This window comes from Eurosta solidaginis, chromosome 2 (assembly GCF_040869045.1).
Source record: "Eurosta solidaginis isolate ZX-2024a chromosome 2, ASM4086904v1, whole genome shotgun sequence".
NCBI classification, from domain to species: domain Eukaryota; kingdom Metazoa; phylum Arthropoda; class Insecta; order Diptera; family Tephritidae; genus Eurosta; species Eurosta solidaginis.
The window spans coordinates 228,723,557-228,739,440 of record NC_090320.1 but is presented as its reverse complement, the minus strand read 5'-3'; the positions used below and the strand labels follow the sequence as shown (position 1 = coordinate 228,739,440).

Below are 15,884 nucleotides of genomic sequence, written 5' to 3'. Positions count from 1 at the left end.
ATCTGCGACTGCGAGAGTTATCCGTCCGGAGAGACAATGTAGATGGCCATGCAGCCATCCTTAAAAATCTGGGTTCGCCTTCGTCGGACTATTGCGCTCGAACTGTCTTTTTCGATATGAAGTACGAGGTTGTTATCCCGGACAGGGATTATTGCTTTAGGAAGCCGCCGGATCTGAGCAATAGGCTGCAGATATATACTGACAGCTCCAAACTGGATAATGAGGTGGATAGCAGTGTCTTTGCACCTCAACTAAGGTGAAATCTATCCTGTAGCCTACCCGACCATTGCAGCGTCTTTCAGGCGGAGGTGGCTACTATTAACGAGGCCGTCGAGCACCTGAGAGATGCTGTTCACGGCTGTAACCAAATTTGTATTTACTCTGACAGCCAGGCTGCACTAAAAGCGCTTGGATAGGTCAGATGTAAGTCCAGGACAGTAGAAAGGGTGGCGCAAATCTCTCAACGAGATCGCTGAGCAAACTTCCCTTAGTCTGGTATGGGTGCCGGGACCCTCGGATGTACCGGTCAATGAGATGGCTGAAGAACTTGCAAGAGGGGTACATCCGTTCCGCTTTCGTCGTCTTGGAAGGGATTGAGCACGCCGCTCGCTACCTGTAAGCTCACTTTGAAAGGGATTTTCCTTAGGGAAACGGGTGTGAGATGGAGCAATCTTGCCTCCTTCTTCTTGGAAGAGGGGACATATCTCTGGTGGTTGGACTTATAACCGGCCACATAGTAATCGGGAGGCATGCACAATGGCTGGGTGGTCCCTATAATGATTACTGTTGGAGCTGCAAAGACGAAGAGGAGATAGAAACAATGAAGCATTTTCTGTGCGATTGTCCTGCGCTTTGGCACAAGAGGAAGAAATCTCTGGGAAGAGAAGTTTGGCTTAAAATTTCTCTGAGGTATATAGCGCCTTAAAGATGACCTTTGTAAAAAAAGAACATTTAAAAATTCCCAAACTATGGATGACCCTAATGTACAATATAAAGTAAGTATTGCGATTTTATCAACACCCCGCCTAAAATCCAGCTTCACTCTAAAATTACGAATGCCTATCAGTATAAGATGCGAATGCTGTGTGTTAACTACTAAATTTAGATGTGAAAGTTCTCGAAAGTAAATTGAAATATCAGTTAAAGAAAACCAGAGAAAAAAACAACCATGTCACATTTTCCATTTTCTATCAAATTCTTTGCATTGCACCAACAGCTCCTACTATTGAGCATACTAGTACTTCAATGTATGAGCTATGTGAATGGTAGACAACGGTCGCGTGAATCACGTATACAATGTGAAAGACCTCCCCAGCTTCCAAATGGATACTCGTGGCTGAAAATACGGAGTACGTCTATATTACAACATTATTGTAATCCTAATTTTAAGTTGATTGGTGATAGGCGTACAAGGTGCGTTCATGGTAGATGGATTGGCGATCGGCCGGTGTGCGCGAGTAAGTCGAAGACGGTGACTTTTGAATGAATGATTCTATTAGTTAATATACACTTTTTTCAGAATCCGGTTGCAACAAACCATTGAGAAATCCTGAAAATGGCAGAATACAATATGTTAGTGAACTACAGGTTTCACTTTATTGCTCAGTGGGATATGAGTTGGCTGGTAATAGTTTCGCTTACTGTAATGGTACGGATTGGGATCGCCCATTGGGCATTTGCCGAGGTAAGTGCACTCAAAAAGATTTCTAATTGTTTTGTGGCATATATTTCTTTCTTTTCATTAAGTACTACTTAAGTAAGTAAGTACTTAAGTTTCACCCCACGTAGTGTATTTGCAAATTTTGGTACTGCTGAAAACCATAGGATATATAATATATTTTTGTAATATTATTTGGAGTATAAATAAAAAGGTTTTTCGATGAGCCACCTCTGGAGCAGGCTACATATAATTGGCCATTGGCTAAACATGAGTTGGTGAGCTTGTTTCCTACTACAGCAAATTACTGTCCTTGAGCTTTATTGATAGACATTTCGAAAGCTAACCTAATAGGAAGATGAAGGCGCGTAAAATTGAAAGGCATATCTGTCGGTATTAATGAAATCCTCGGTATGAAAACTTTGTTGTTTTCGAAATTTACCGATAAAATCATTGCTTCAATGACATTCGGTAAAAGTTTTGTGATTATAATCCTTGTCCCATCACATAAGCGCGGAGGATCCAAATTACGAAGCATAATTTTTAAGGACCCTTTTTTAAGGATCAATCGATGAGGAGGAATTCCTGATGGCTCCAAGGAGTTAAGAAACTCAACCGAATAATGCATTGCTTGCGATTCTTCCAGGACTGTGTCAATGAATTGATAAGTTGTCTCATTTATTTGAATTCTGTATAGATATAGAAGATGCAGATAGACTGAAGTTAACAAAAATGTTTAAGGGCGGCAGATTACTAAACGTCCAAAGGAACAGTAGCCAAACTCAAATCTGCATTCAAAAATTTTTCCCCAATTCCACATTTTGCTGGAGGTATTAGGACTTAACGTCATATAGCTCCATGCCAATTTTCATTATTCTACCATTACTACATCCAGAGATATGCAGTATGATATATTACATTTGTATGGGAGGTGCCATTACCCTTCTCCCTAACCCCACATTTTCTTGGTGGTGTTAGGGATTGACCTCATATAACTCCTTACTGAATTTAAATATTCTAGGATGAATACCTTCAGAGTTATGCACTATCAAATATTCCATTTGCATGGAAGGGCCCACACTCCTTTTATATATCGAAATTATTTTTAGCCTGTGACCATCCTTGGAAGATTTCTAGTGGGTTGTGCAAATTCGGTTGTGATTGATCGATTCGCTTAGGACGCAACCTGATTTATACCTACATACACATAATTTGAAGTTTAGATATATAAATATACCTACCCATACAAGTAAACATAAATATGGGGTATTCCATCCCATTTCGACCAATTTTGAACCCGACCCCTTTAGAATTGGCTGAAAGTTTCTCTTCTTTTTCTAGCTTACGAAAGACGTTTTCAGAAGTTTTTCAAATTTTTTCATCCAACTCAAAAAAAGTTATGAATTTAAAAAAAAAACCGTTTTTGTTTTTAAAATGCTATAACTTTTTCAAAAATTGACCGTTTGGGATCATATTTTTTTTTTTTTTTAATATTGTTTTAAATGTACTTTTCGGAAAAAATACAAAAAAAATTTTTTAGTTTTTTTTTTGCAATTAAATAAAAAAAAAATTCTCGGCCCACTCCGGGATTAGTGGGGATGATTGCAGAAGTGATTGAATTTTTTTATGAGGAAAAAAGGCGAAATTCGAAAAATCTCGAAAAACTGAAAAATTACAAAAAAAAACTTCAACCATTTTTTTGAATTTTTTCCGAAAAGTACATTTAAAAACAAATTAAAAAAAAAAAAAGATCCCAAACGGTGTTTCTTTAAAAATTCATAACTTTTTTTGAGTTGGATGAAAAAATTTGAAAAACTTTTGAAAAATCTTTTGTAAGCTAGAAAAAGAAGAAAAACTTTCAGCCAATTCTAAAGGGGTCGGGTTCAAAATTGGTTGAAATGGGATGGAATACCCCATATACAACAGGGTCTATACATACATCATACCTCCAAGTTTTGTCCTCTTGTCATAACGACCACTGGGAGGCTGCAAAATTCATAAGCATCTAAAGAAATGTAAAAGTTAAATTACTAAAATATGACTGGGTATCAAATGGAAGGTATTAAAGAATATTTTAAAAGGGAGTGGCCATAGTTCTATAGGTGGACGCCATATCGGGATATTGCCATAAAGGTGGACCAGGGGTGACTCTAGAATATGTTTGTATGATATGCATATCAAATGAAAGGTGTTAATGATTATTTAAAAGTGAGTGGGCCTATTATTTATTTATTTATTTAAAGTCGACACAAACCGAAAACGGTCGCCTGGTAAAGTATAAAATTAGTACAAAAAATTATAAGTTATAAATTATAAGATTAACATTGAATAAAAGTAAACTTATGCATTTAGCAATTCAAATTGATAAGATCAGTCATCGTGAGGAGCTCAGAAGGGAGGTTACGCGAGCTGCTCTCAAAGGAGCTTGGTGCCCATAAGGGGGCTAACGCGACGTGCTCATAAAGGAGGCGGATGCCCAGTAGGGGGATCACGCGAACTCGTGCCTGTTTTCTACGGAAGAAATAAATAACATATTAGTAATTAATATACATACATAAATGTATAGAATTAGTAGAGAATGAATTCAATATATTAATGAATACAGTTAGTTACTATTAAGAGAGGAAAAACACATTTTTTAAAGCAAAAAAGCGAGTCCGAAACATCAAATGTTCTAGAGTGGGATTTACAATTCTGACACAAACAGCGGAAGGGCTAATTTAAATCAAAATTTGTTTTACAATGTTTTAGGTAGAGAGATTTAAAATGTCTTGAAGGCCGGGAAGGGACATTAAAGTTTACTTCGCTCAACAGAAATGAGCTAGAGAACGAACAATTTAATAAATTAATCATAAATACAATTCCAAGCATTTCCCTACGACTAGCAAGGTTGGGAAGATTAATACGTTTCAGGCGGTTAGTATTAGGTGGCGGATTACACGTAGAATCCCAATGGAAATCTCTTAAGGAGAAAAGTAAGAATTGTTTTTGGACTGATTCTAGCCGACCAATATGAACCTGGTAGCGCGGTTTCCAAATTATTGCACCATATTCTAATATCGGCCTGATTAATGTTGTATAAAGAGCTTTAGTAACGTACGGGTCTCCAAATTCTTTAGACCATCGCTTTATAAACGCTAGAACACCTCTAGCCCTATTAACAGTTGCAGTAATATGAAGGTTGAAGTTAAGTTTATAGTCCATACTAGCAGACCCGGCAGACGTTGTTCTGCCCTAAATTTGGCTTATCTGCATACATTTTAATAAGTTTTTTCCGTCTAGCTCTACCCTAACCCTCTACACTTTTTCCTAATCTTTTTATTCACTCCTCCCTCTGTCTTTTCCCTTCATCTATCTCCATCTTCATCTCATTCTATCTCTTTCTCAGTCTCCTTCTCTCTTCTCTAAAGTTTTTCTCCTTCTTCTTCATCTCTTATTGCCAGTCCCAGAGGGTGGTATGTATTTTGTTCCAGTCCCATTCCGAGTTCAGTCTCAGTCCCAGTCCTAGTCCTAGTCCCAGTCCTAATCCTAATCCCATTCCGTCTCTGGTTTACTTTCCGGAAAAAAGCATCGTAAATACTAATATAAGCAAATTTATATACGAAATTTCAGGCAAATCGAATAGGACGTATGTAAATAGGTATGCGGGTATTATTAATTCTTGTCTTTATTTCGGCTTCGCATGCATATTTATCACTTTTGCCAGGTTGATGCTACTAAATCGAATATCACAATGAACTTTAGAGCTCTCAGCAACAGCTTTCATTTGATATCCATAATACACACACATTCTAGGGGTATCCGGGTCCATGTTTTGGCCTATATCTCGAGACCCTAGTCACTCAGCGGTGTACAAATTACTCTGTATTATAGCACACATCAACACCTTCAATTTGATACACATAATATAAAACCACATCCTAGTGTTACCCTGATCCACGTTTTGGCCTATATCTCGAGACCCTAGTCACCAATGAAAACTACCCTGTACTCATCAACAGCTTCAATTTGATACCCACAATGTAAAAACATTGTCTAGGCGTTCACGGGCCAACGTCTGGCCTATATCTCCAGACCCTAGACACCCAGGGGTATGAAAATTATCCTGTACTATAGCACTCATCAACAGCTTTCATTTGTTGTCCATATTGTATAAACACATTTTAGGGGTACCCGAGCCCACGTTTTGGGCTATATCTCGAGACCCTAGCCTCCCAGTTGTATGGAAAATATCCCCTACCATAGCACTCATCAACAGCTTTCATTTGATATCCATATTGTATAAACACATTCTAGGGGTACCCGGGTCCACGTTTTGGCCTATATCTCGAGACCCTAGTCACCCAGATGTATGAAAATTATCCTGTACTATAGCACTCATCAACAGCTTTCATTTGATATCCATATTGTATAAACACATTCTAGGGGTACCCGGGTCCACGTTTTGGGCTATATCTCGAGACCCTAGCCTCCCAGTTGTATGAAAATTATCCTGTACTATAGCACTCATCAACAGCTTTCATTTGTTAACCATATTGTATAAACACATTCTAGGGGTACCCGGGTCCACGTTTTGGGCTATATCTCGAGACCATAGCCTCCCAGTTGTATGAAAAATATCCCCTACTATAGCACTCATCAACAGCTTTCATTTGGTATCCATATTGTATAAACACATTCTGGGGGTACCCGGGTCCACGTTTTGATCTCAAGACCCTAGACACGTAGCGAAAAAAGGTAGACGTTGGCCGATTCTCAGACTACCCAATATGCTCACAAAATTTCATGGGAATCGGTTAAGCCGTTTCGGAGGAGTTAAGTCTCTAAAACCGTGACAGAAGAATTGTATATATTAGATTAACACCAAGGTCTATAAAACTGTATACTTGTTCAAGATTATAATTGTTAAGAGAATAGGAAGCCGGCTGAAGCAATCTACGAGAAAAGCACATTAATTTGCATTTTTTAATATGGTGCACCAATTGTGCAATGCTGGACGCAAATAGGTGGACGCTTTTCGAGATATAGCCATGAAGGTGGACCAGGGGTTACTCTAGAAGGTGTTTGTATGATATGGGTATCAAATTAAAGGAATTATGATGGTTTTAAAAGGGAGTGGCTCTTAGTTATATATGTGAAGGCGTTTATGAGATATCGACCAAAATGTGGACCAGGGAGAGCCAGAACATCATCTGTCAGTTACCGCTTATTTATTTATATATGTAATACCAGGAAAGGTATTCCTGCCAAGATTCCAAGGGCTTTTGATTTCGCCCTGTAGTTTTTTTTTTCATTTTCTTTTTCTTCTACTTAATATGGTTGGTGTCACACCCATTTTACAAAGTTTTTTATAAAGTTATATTTTGCGTCAATAAACCAATCCTATTACCACGTTTCATCCCTTTTTCGTTTCTCGTTTTTTTTTTTTTTTTACATTTCTCGTAATTTTCGATATCGAAAAAGTGGTCGTGGTCATAGTCGGATTTCGGACATTTTTTATACCAATATAAAGTGGGTCCAAATAAGTATGTGTACTAAGTTTAGTAAAGATATATTGGTTTTTGCTCAAGTTATCGTGTTAACGGCCGAGCGGAAGGACAGACGGTCGACTGTGTATAAAAACTGGGCGTGGCTTCTGCCGATTACGCCCTTTTTCACAGAAAACAGTTATCGTCCTAGAATCTAAGCCCCTACCAAATTTCACAAGGATTTGTAAATTTTTGTTCGGCTTATGGAATTAAAAGTAGTCTAGACAAATTAAATGAAAAAGGGCGGAGCTACGCCCATTTGTAACATTTTTGTTATTTTTGTATTTTGTTGCACCATATCATTACTGGAGTTGAATGTTGACATAATTTACTTATATACTGTAAAGATATTCAATTGTTTGTTAAAATTTGACTTTAAAAACAATTTTTTTTAAGTGGGCGTGTTCTTCATCCGATTTTGCTAATTTTTATTTAGCACACATACAGTATTAGGAGTAATGTTCGTGACAAATTTCATCATTATATCTTCAAAGACTGCCAAATTACAGATTGCAAAATTTTTAATTTACCGTCTTTTAAAAGTGGGCGGTGCCACGCCCGAAATTTTACTAATTTTATATTCTGGGTCGTGAGGTCAACCACCTACCATGTTTCATCGCTTTATCCACCGTTGGTAATGAATTTTCGGACTTTTTTGATTTTTCGAAATTTTGGATATCGAAAAAGTGGGCGTGGTTATAGTCCGATATCGTTAATTTTAAATAGCAATCTGAAATGAGTGCCCAGGAACCTACACACCAAATTTAATCAATATACCTTAAAATTTACTCAAGTTATCGTGTTAACGGACAGAAGGACATGGCTCAATCACATTTTTTTTCGATACTGATGATTTTGATATATGAAAGTCTATATCTATCTCGATTCCTTTATAACTGTACAACCAACCGTTATCCAATCAAAGTTAATATACTCTGTGCGCAAAGCACGCTGGGTATAAAAATTAGGGGAGACTTTTCTTAGCATCACAAGTCGTGCGGAAGATGTACCATCCACTGGCACTGTTCCCACAAACACTTTCAATTTTCCCGTTTTTGGGGTGCAGTTTAGCTCAAATGCGGCGAAGTTAAGACTACCGCGTTCCTGTTTTCCATTTCGAATCCTCAGATTCTTTAGTTGCATCGTAGGAAACAGATATCGCGTTTACCATGTTTTTAATACCTTAGTTAATGAACCGTGTTCCGCTTTAGTAAATACCAATCAATCCTTTATTAACTTTCGAAAGCAATAAAAATAAAGTGTCCTCATCTTCACCTTCAATTAAAATATTGGGCAATATTGGGAGTAGCTGAAGGTAGAGGAGACTTCGCTAGTCTCAACCGCACAGCTAAGGGATCCCATTGAACAATATCAATTACTTCTGCTGAAACAATCGAAGGTGTGTCTGCCATTCCAGTGATAAGCTTTTGCAGGAAACTTATTTCAGTGCTTGATAAAGCTCAATTTGCAGTGAAAAGTTTCACGAGAGCTTACCTCACTGTGCTCCAAACTTGTTTGGATATAGCTTTGTCTCGCTTGTGAAACAAAAAGAAGGAACTCTGGAATTATCCACAGGAGATGAAGACGCATAGAGTAAAACAAAGGTAGACGGTGAAAGGGGGGAGCGATATAGAGAAGTACAAAAAGTAAGAGAAAAAAGAAGGGCTAATGTAGTGAGTGAAAGTGAGAGAAAGGAGAGGTTGTTAGTGATGCTAGTATTCATTTTCGAAACAAATATATTACTATTTTCGAAACTAGTTTTTAAGCGTCTAATAAGCGCCGGTTTAAAGCTACTGTTATATAAAAAAGCACTGTTATTACAGAAACAACAACTAATTTTCACACCACGAATGATACTTATAATTCGCTTGCTATTTCTTGTTACAGTACGATCAGGCAGTGTGAGTAATGAATGTGATTTCGAAACGACTGATCTTTGTGGTTGGGCTGCTGAACACTCTGAAGGGTTCAAATGGAAACAAGTTATGGCAGCAAATATTTTCAAATCATTCCAAACAGGACCGCGACATGATCACACAACAATGAAGGAAAATGGTGGACATTATATGTTAATGGAAAGCCTTGGTCCCACATCCACACCAGTCGTTCTTACATCACCAATTTATGGACGTGAAATTAGCCTGAAGACGGCATGCTGTTTTCAATTTCACTATTTTATGTACGGTGCAGGTGTTGGTAATCTGAATGTTTATGTTAAGCCGGTTTCGAAAATGTTAAAGGATGTAATTGCACAAAATGGAAAGTAAGTCTCGCAAACATATATACGTAGTTGTGAATCATTTCTCAAAAGTGTATCGTTTTTTTCCTAAGGTACATGAAGTTTACCCAATCGGGTAATCAAAATGCCAACTGGAATGAGGCGCATTTTCGTATTGAAGAAATGGAAGATGACTTTCAAATTGTTTTTGTGGCAGATGGTGCTAAGAATCACTTGAGCGATATTGCCATTGACGACGTGAAAATTATGACGGGAACTGAGTGTAAGTCATTAGAAGGTCATAGCGAGGAACCAGATGATTCAGCCGAGTTTGACATCACAACTGTGGGTAAGGACTAACATTTTGCTTACTTAATTTTTGTTTCTATATGCTGGTATACCTAACTATGTCGGAGAATTATTTTCAAACTCTGACTGAGTTGATAGTTTTGTGCGTCAGTTTTGCGAGGAAACCAAGTTGAGACATATAGGCAGCTCCTTTTTGTCCTGTCAAAGGCGATAATGTGTTTCAATTCCTTTTCGCGGTATTTCTTTCCAAGATCTTGCGCATAGATCTTGCATAAATTTGGTCCACGATTGATTTACTAGCTCTAAAGCCGCGCTGATAGAGTCAAATCAACGAATTCATGGGGCGGGCTTCAACTTTCATACAGGACGCTTGACCGGACATTATATGCGATACTAACAAGGCTGATTCTGAGGTAGGTGATCCTGTCCTCTCTTACGGACTTGTCAAAGAGCACTTTTATTCCAAAAATCTGGCTTGCAATCATCCCTCCATATTTTGGCCACCGTATTGGAATACCTCAGCAAGTGAAACAACATCGCGCAGCTTTGTGTTTTTTTAATGTAAAAAGACCGTCTCACACCTTGTCATAAACAGGTGGAGGTCTTCCTAAATTGACGTCTCGCTTCTCCTTACAACTCACGGTAGCGCACAAACACCCTTTTCGTTGCATTCGATCGCATCGCGGCAACGTGCTATTTTTCGTTTTTTTTTGCGTGGTTCCCGGCAACTAGGAACGGAAAGAAAAGAAAAGGAAAGTTTACAGGTCAAAACTGAAACCAAAACCAAAGCCCGAACCGAAAACGGGCAACGCGTTATCGTTTATTTATCGAAGTGTTAACGGTTTTCTATTGACGAGTAGGCGTGTTATCGAAAAGCTATGGGAATTATCGATTTAATATGTTATGGGTGTGCTTTCGTAAATTGTCGATTTACTATCAAAAAGTTATCGATTTGTTATCAGAGTGCTAGCAATTTACTGTCGTAGTGCCATCGATTTATTTTGACAGATTTATAGACTTGGTATTGAAAATTTATCGATTTGCTATCGAAAAACTATGATTTGTTATGGAGAAGTTATCGATTTGATATCGAAAAGTTATCGTTTTTTAGCGGAATATTACCGTTAGGCATCGGCATTTTATTGATTTATTATCGATCGACAACTCAACGGTTTGCTATGAAACAGATATCGATAAAACTTCACTATAAAATCGATGAGACATTTGTAGCTCGGCAATAACAAGCCGCTAAAAAAACCAATAAGTAGCCAATAACGTGCCGATAAAACAACGGTAGTAATTCGCTGTAGCCGATAACAAAACAATCCTTTTTCGATATCGATTGCATCACTAAGTTTTACGTGAGTTCTTTTGTTGCGAACTTCTAGCCGCGCATTAGCGGTGGCAGTTTCTGAATGCAACGAGATGGCGAACCGAGTAGAGTTTGGGACATCCAACCATGTGTTGTGATATGATCAATACGGTAACGTGTTTTGTGATAGAGACAGAGCGGGATACGAAAATATTTAGGGTTTCGACGAAGCTGGTCAATCTCAGTTTATTGGGTGAGGTTTCATCGTGGTGGCTGACATTTCCGACTGTGGAGCCAAACATCTTCCTTTTCCACCCGGGACGCCAAAGTCGCAAAGCACAACCTTTAAATAGTGGGGAAGTGCCGCTTCATGCACCTTTCACCTCACCGGCCTTCCCCTTCATCGATACTTGAACGTAAATGAATAATTTATCATAAAAATTTGCCTTTGTTCCGAATCCGAGGAAGAAGCGGGGCTTCACTGCGTGGCGTCTCCAGTAGCCTAGGTTAGGTTAGTTTATGAGGTCGTGCATGGAAACTTCCCAAACTTTTACTCGTAGCCATTCTTGTCCTTTGTTGGCACATTCGTCCAACCAGATTACATCCTATATGTTTTTAGTGATCTTGGAACGTATTTTCCAATATATACAAAATGGTATACTTTAATTTGTCTTTTTGTGATAAAAATAATTATGCCATACTGTCGAAAAACGAGCCGCTCAGAAATCTGAGTCGTCACGTTTGCATCTGGAGATATCCCAGCAGTGGTCATAGGGAGCTGTCCGCGTCGCTTTTGTCCATTTCGGTACCATGCTATCTCGTCTGAAAATGCATTCTCTTCAATGTCGCAAAAGGCGACGTTGAGATGTCTTATGGATGTCAGTGAGGCTCGAAACCTCTGTACGATGTCCGATTTTATCACGCTGGATTCTAATGTCCTAAAGGTAGCCGTGAAACCGTACCGTCCATATCTCTATCTACCATTTCAGTAAATATCAATTATCTAAAGGGTTTTCTTTCCATACCTCGTCCAGCGGGTTTTGTCAAATATGAAAACCAACTTTTTGTTGTTTGTCAAGAAAAGTCAAGAAATATACATGCACTCCCAGACCAGAATCCTTGACCCGCCACTTATATCGTACTAATTTCTTTCTAACGTATTGCTTATTACATTTAATTTTTAGAGAATGCACCCATCTATGATACACAATCATGTGTGAACCGCTGCATGAAGGAGTCCAGTTTCGGTATTATACGTGAATCCGATAACACTTTCACAGAACTGTGCAGTTGTGATGACAATTGTATTGAGATGGATGCGTGCTGTCCCGACTATGTCAAAGTTTGTCTCGGTAAGTCAATGAACAAAAATTAAGAAAATTGGGAAGGCGTCCAAAGTCTAAGTCTGTAAGTTCTTTCAGATGCACCCAACGATGAAGCTTTATCCACAACAAATATACTATTAACGACCACTAGTACAACAACCACACCCACAACTTTACCGACTACATCAACAACAACTACCATGAAACCGACAGCAGCTATAACAAGTACGAAAACGACTACAAAAACAACAACAACACCAAAGCCCACAACCACCAATAAAACAACAACAACTGTAAAAACTACAGTTCCGGTCAGCACATCTAGCACTACAACCACAACGACTACACGTAAGCCAGCAACGCCTGTGGTAAACACGACAACTACAACGACAACACGAAGATCCACAGTAGCTACAACACCTACGACAGTATCAACATCTACGATGACCACTAAACGGGCACAGCCAACAACAAAAATGACAAGAGCAACAACAACAACTATTACAAAAAGTTCAAGTACTTCAACAACAGTCATGACTCCAGCGAAAATTCCATTCAACACCCAACCTATATTTGAGCCGACTACAGGTCCACCAGCCATTGAGCATAAAACCGTTACAACAGATAATATGGCGTTACCGAGAAAATCAAGTAAGTACAGTCGTGATTATATAATAACATTCTAAGCAGAAATTTTGAAAGAAAGTCAGTTTCTATCAGAACGGTTACTAAAAGTTAAATGAATCTAAAGCTTTCATCGACCAACTTTTAAAATTATTAGGAAGCAGCAAAAAAATGCACAGATTATCTACACAATTGCTTCTCCTATCGTTTCTACTGCCTCAGTTTTAAGAGGGCAGCGAAAATAAAATAATCTGCGATGAATGTAGATCCTTCCTTATGACACTGACTAGCCGGTGGTAGTGGAGAAAGTAAAAATGCTATATATATTTAGTACAGTGACCGAAGGCGCCCGGTCCATTGCGAAGGATGGGTGGCGGCATATTCGTCCAACCAGATAAATTCCTATTTGTTCTTATTGAAATTCTTGATTTCTTTAATAATATTAAGTGGAAATGAAAAATCCACCTTCCCAACCTCTGCCAGACGATTGAAAAACCCTGGGCTCAATAATCTGAGTCGCCTTGTTTGCAGTCCTGGACATTTCACGAGAATGTGATGAATCGACTACTCTTCCTTCACATCTTGACAGCTTCTGCAGAGGGCGCTTGTTGGAATACACCAGCTTGAGAAGGAAGCTACTTTCCGGTTGTTGCACAGCAAACCCGTTTCACAAATCTCATTTTCCTCGATTTTCATCTGAAGATATCACATCGGTTATCGAAATTTCCTTCATGCTAAGTGAAAAGCAAAGATGAAAACAAAAGTCAGCTGTTTGGCTAGTTTCCATGAATTCACATTTCACAACTCTTTACAATTATCGATTTCACCTGGTTGGTCAACTTGTGTTGGTGGAAACGAAAATGTAAAACGAAGCTATCAGATAGATTGGTATTCTCCAGGTAAAATCCAACTTAACTGGAGTTGGTGAAATCGGTCCCATGTGTTTTACATCCACGCGCTCTACATCATGCATATTTTGTAGATTTGTGAACAAATTGTTTGGGAAAACTAGTTCTTCACCCACTTTCCATATTGCTTTTTAATAATATTTTGCATAGCTTTTCAACACAAGTATAATCCCTTTTGTATTTTTTTTTTCTTACAGAAAATCATTCCCAAATTAATACTACAAAAAGCACATGGGAATGGCATCCAAAACCCGAAAATGACTCTCGTCAATCCTTAGCTATTGCTATCGTATTCGGTTTAATGATTACCGTAATAATTGTGAGTGCAATATATCGACAGAGAGCAACATTCAAAAATATTTATTTGAGCAAAATCTTAAAAAAGGGACAAAATGATGATGGTGCTCAAGACAGTAATTCAATAATTGCAAATTTTCGTCAAGAAGATCCAGCAGAAAAAGGAGGCAGCCCTGCCAGTGATAGCGCAGGAGGAAATCGCATAAAGCTTACTTTGCCCAGTATAAGGAACAAGCGGGTCAAACGAAACTCGGCTGAAGAAGATGACTTTTATGGTGACAATGACAACGATGATATATTGCTTTTATAAGCACAAAAATACTCAATATTACTAGCAATAACTTTAATCAGGAAACGTAGCGGTTATTATTTTCATATTAAAAATTGCTTTTCATAAAATTTTTTGATATATGTACGTTTTCCTATCGTTTTTTATTTCGTTTGGAAGATAATAGTTGAAAAATGTTACAAAATAACTATTCTTTTCCGAATGAAATACTAAATTCTAAATCACTTAGTCGATGATTAACGAGTAACGTTGCAAGGTATGTGCACGCATTTTTGTCTACTCTCAATACAAATAAACAATAGCCTAGTTTTTTGTGCATCATTTATAAAATTTATCAAGTATTTTTTGACATTAACTAAATTAGATATTAATTAATAAATAAGCCGTTTGCTAAGCGCCATAACCACACCAACGAAAACAGTAGCGGTTGACTTATTAAAACTTGTTTACGCAATCAATGACAGCACGTTACTGTAAGACTTGGATTGGTCCAACCTTCCCCCAGTCTAAAAGGGTGGACTGCGATTTCGCTGCAAAAATCGTTGGATCATGTGGTCCACTGGAGTACTTACCATTATACTCCACTGTAATGCAGCAATGGACCAACTCATGTTTCTACGCGAACATATTGTAAGCCGATCATGCTCGTTTTTACCGATTGTAATCACTATACGATGTTTATTGGACTGTGGGTACTCCATGGATTACTCTGATGTAATGCAGAGCTGGAGTATATGGTCCAGTCCTAGGACATCGCAATGTTAATTGGACCATATTTTTTGTATGAATTGCGGTTAATTTTGGAGTACTCGGTTGGTCCATAGCGAGTACTCCATACATGCATGCATGGAGTACTCGCGATTTTTGCAGGGTTTTCTGTGTGATCAGGAGGCATCGGCGCAGTTGAGGCGCGTAACATCGAAACCCAGAAGAACTAAACAATGGGCGCCACCACAGGGTGGTATCCTCTCCCTTCTTTTGTTTTACTTTTACATACCGAAGCCCCCTTTCCCACCAGAAAAAGTTGCCGTCGTATCTTCGGCCGAATACTGCACGAAAATGGCAACAGGTCCGGGCGCACCCATAGATGAGCAATGGTATGAAAACAAATACAGATTGTATTTTATTATCTTTCCAGTTTTTTCACCTCTCGAAACCTGGTACTGTCATCGCCCAAATTCTCGAAAACCTTATTAACAACGTGGGCAAAGCAAATTTCGACCGTATTCAACGCACATGGCATTGCGATTGAGACCTAAATTTTGGCGAGAATGCATCCAAAACTCTACCTAAGCCCAGATGTGTGACAAAATCATCAAGTCTCTTGCCAGCCGCACTTGAAATAAAGACAAAGAAACGTTCATAACCACTTAAAAAGCCATTGGCTGGCCGCATGTATGCTACGTGTCCCCAATAT

General features: G+C 38.5%; 1 protein-coding gene across 1 annotated transcript; it reads left to right on the top strand.

Annotated features, from left to right (window-relative positions):
* The first annotated feature begins 1,058 nt into the window (after nucleotides 1–1,058).
* On the top strand, nucleotides 1,059–14,856 carry LOC137242633 (uncharacterized). The gene is made up of 7 exons (XM_067769903.1): nucleotides 1,059–1,457; nucleotides 1,520–1,684; nucleotides 9,073–9,448; nucleotides 9,517–9,752; nucleotides 12,209–12,376; nucleotides 12,446–13,000; nucleotides 14,079–14,856. Exons 1-7 carry the CDS (start codon nucleotides 1,169–1,171, stop codon nucleotides 14,486–14,488), a joined length of 2,199 nt encoding a protein of 732 aa, XP_067626004.1. The 5' UTR covers nucleotides 1,059–1,168; the 3' UTR covers nucleotides 14,489–14,856.
* Nucleotides 14,857–15,884: the final 1,028 nt, after the last annotated feature.

Excerpts from the sequence above, each read along its gene's own strand:
- LOC137242633 (XM_067769903.1), top strand. The coding sequence starts at position 1,169 with ATGTCACATTTTCCATTTTCTATCAAATTCTTTGCATTGCACCAACAG. Across the intron at positions 1,458-1,519 it reads CGATCGGCCGGTGTGCGCGA|AATCCGGTTGCAACAAACCA; the intron begins GTAAGTCGAAGA and ends CACTTTTTTCAG. Across the intron at positions 12,377-12,445 it reads CTATGTCAAAGTTTGTCTCG|ATGCACCCAACGATGAAGCT; the intron begins GTAAGTCAATGA and ends AAGTTCTTTCAG.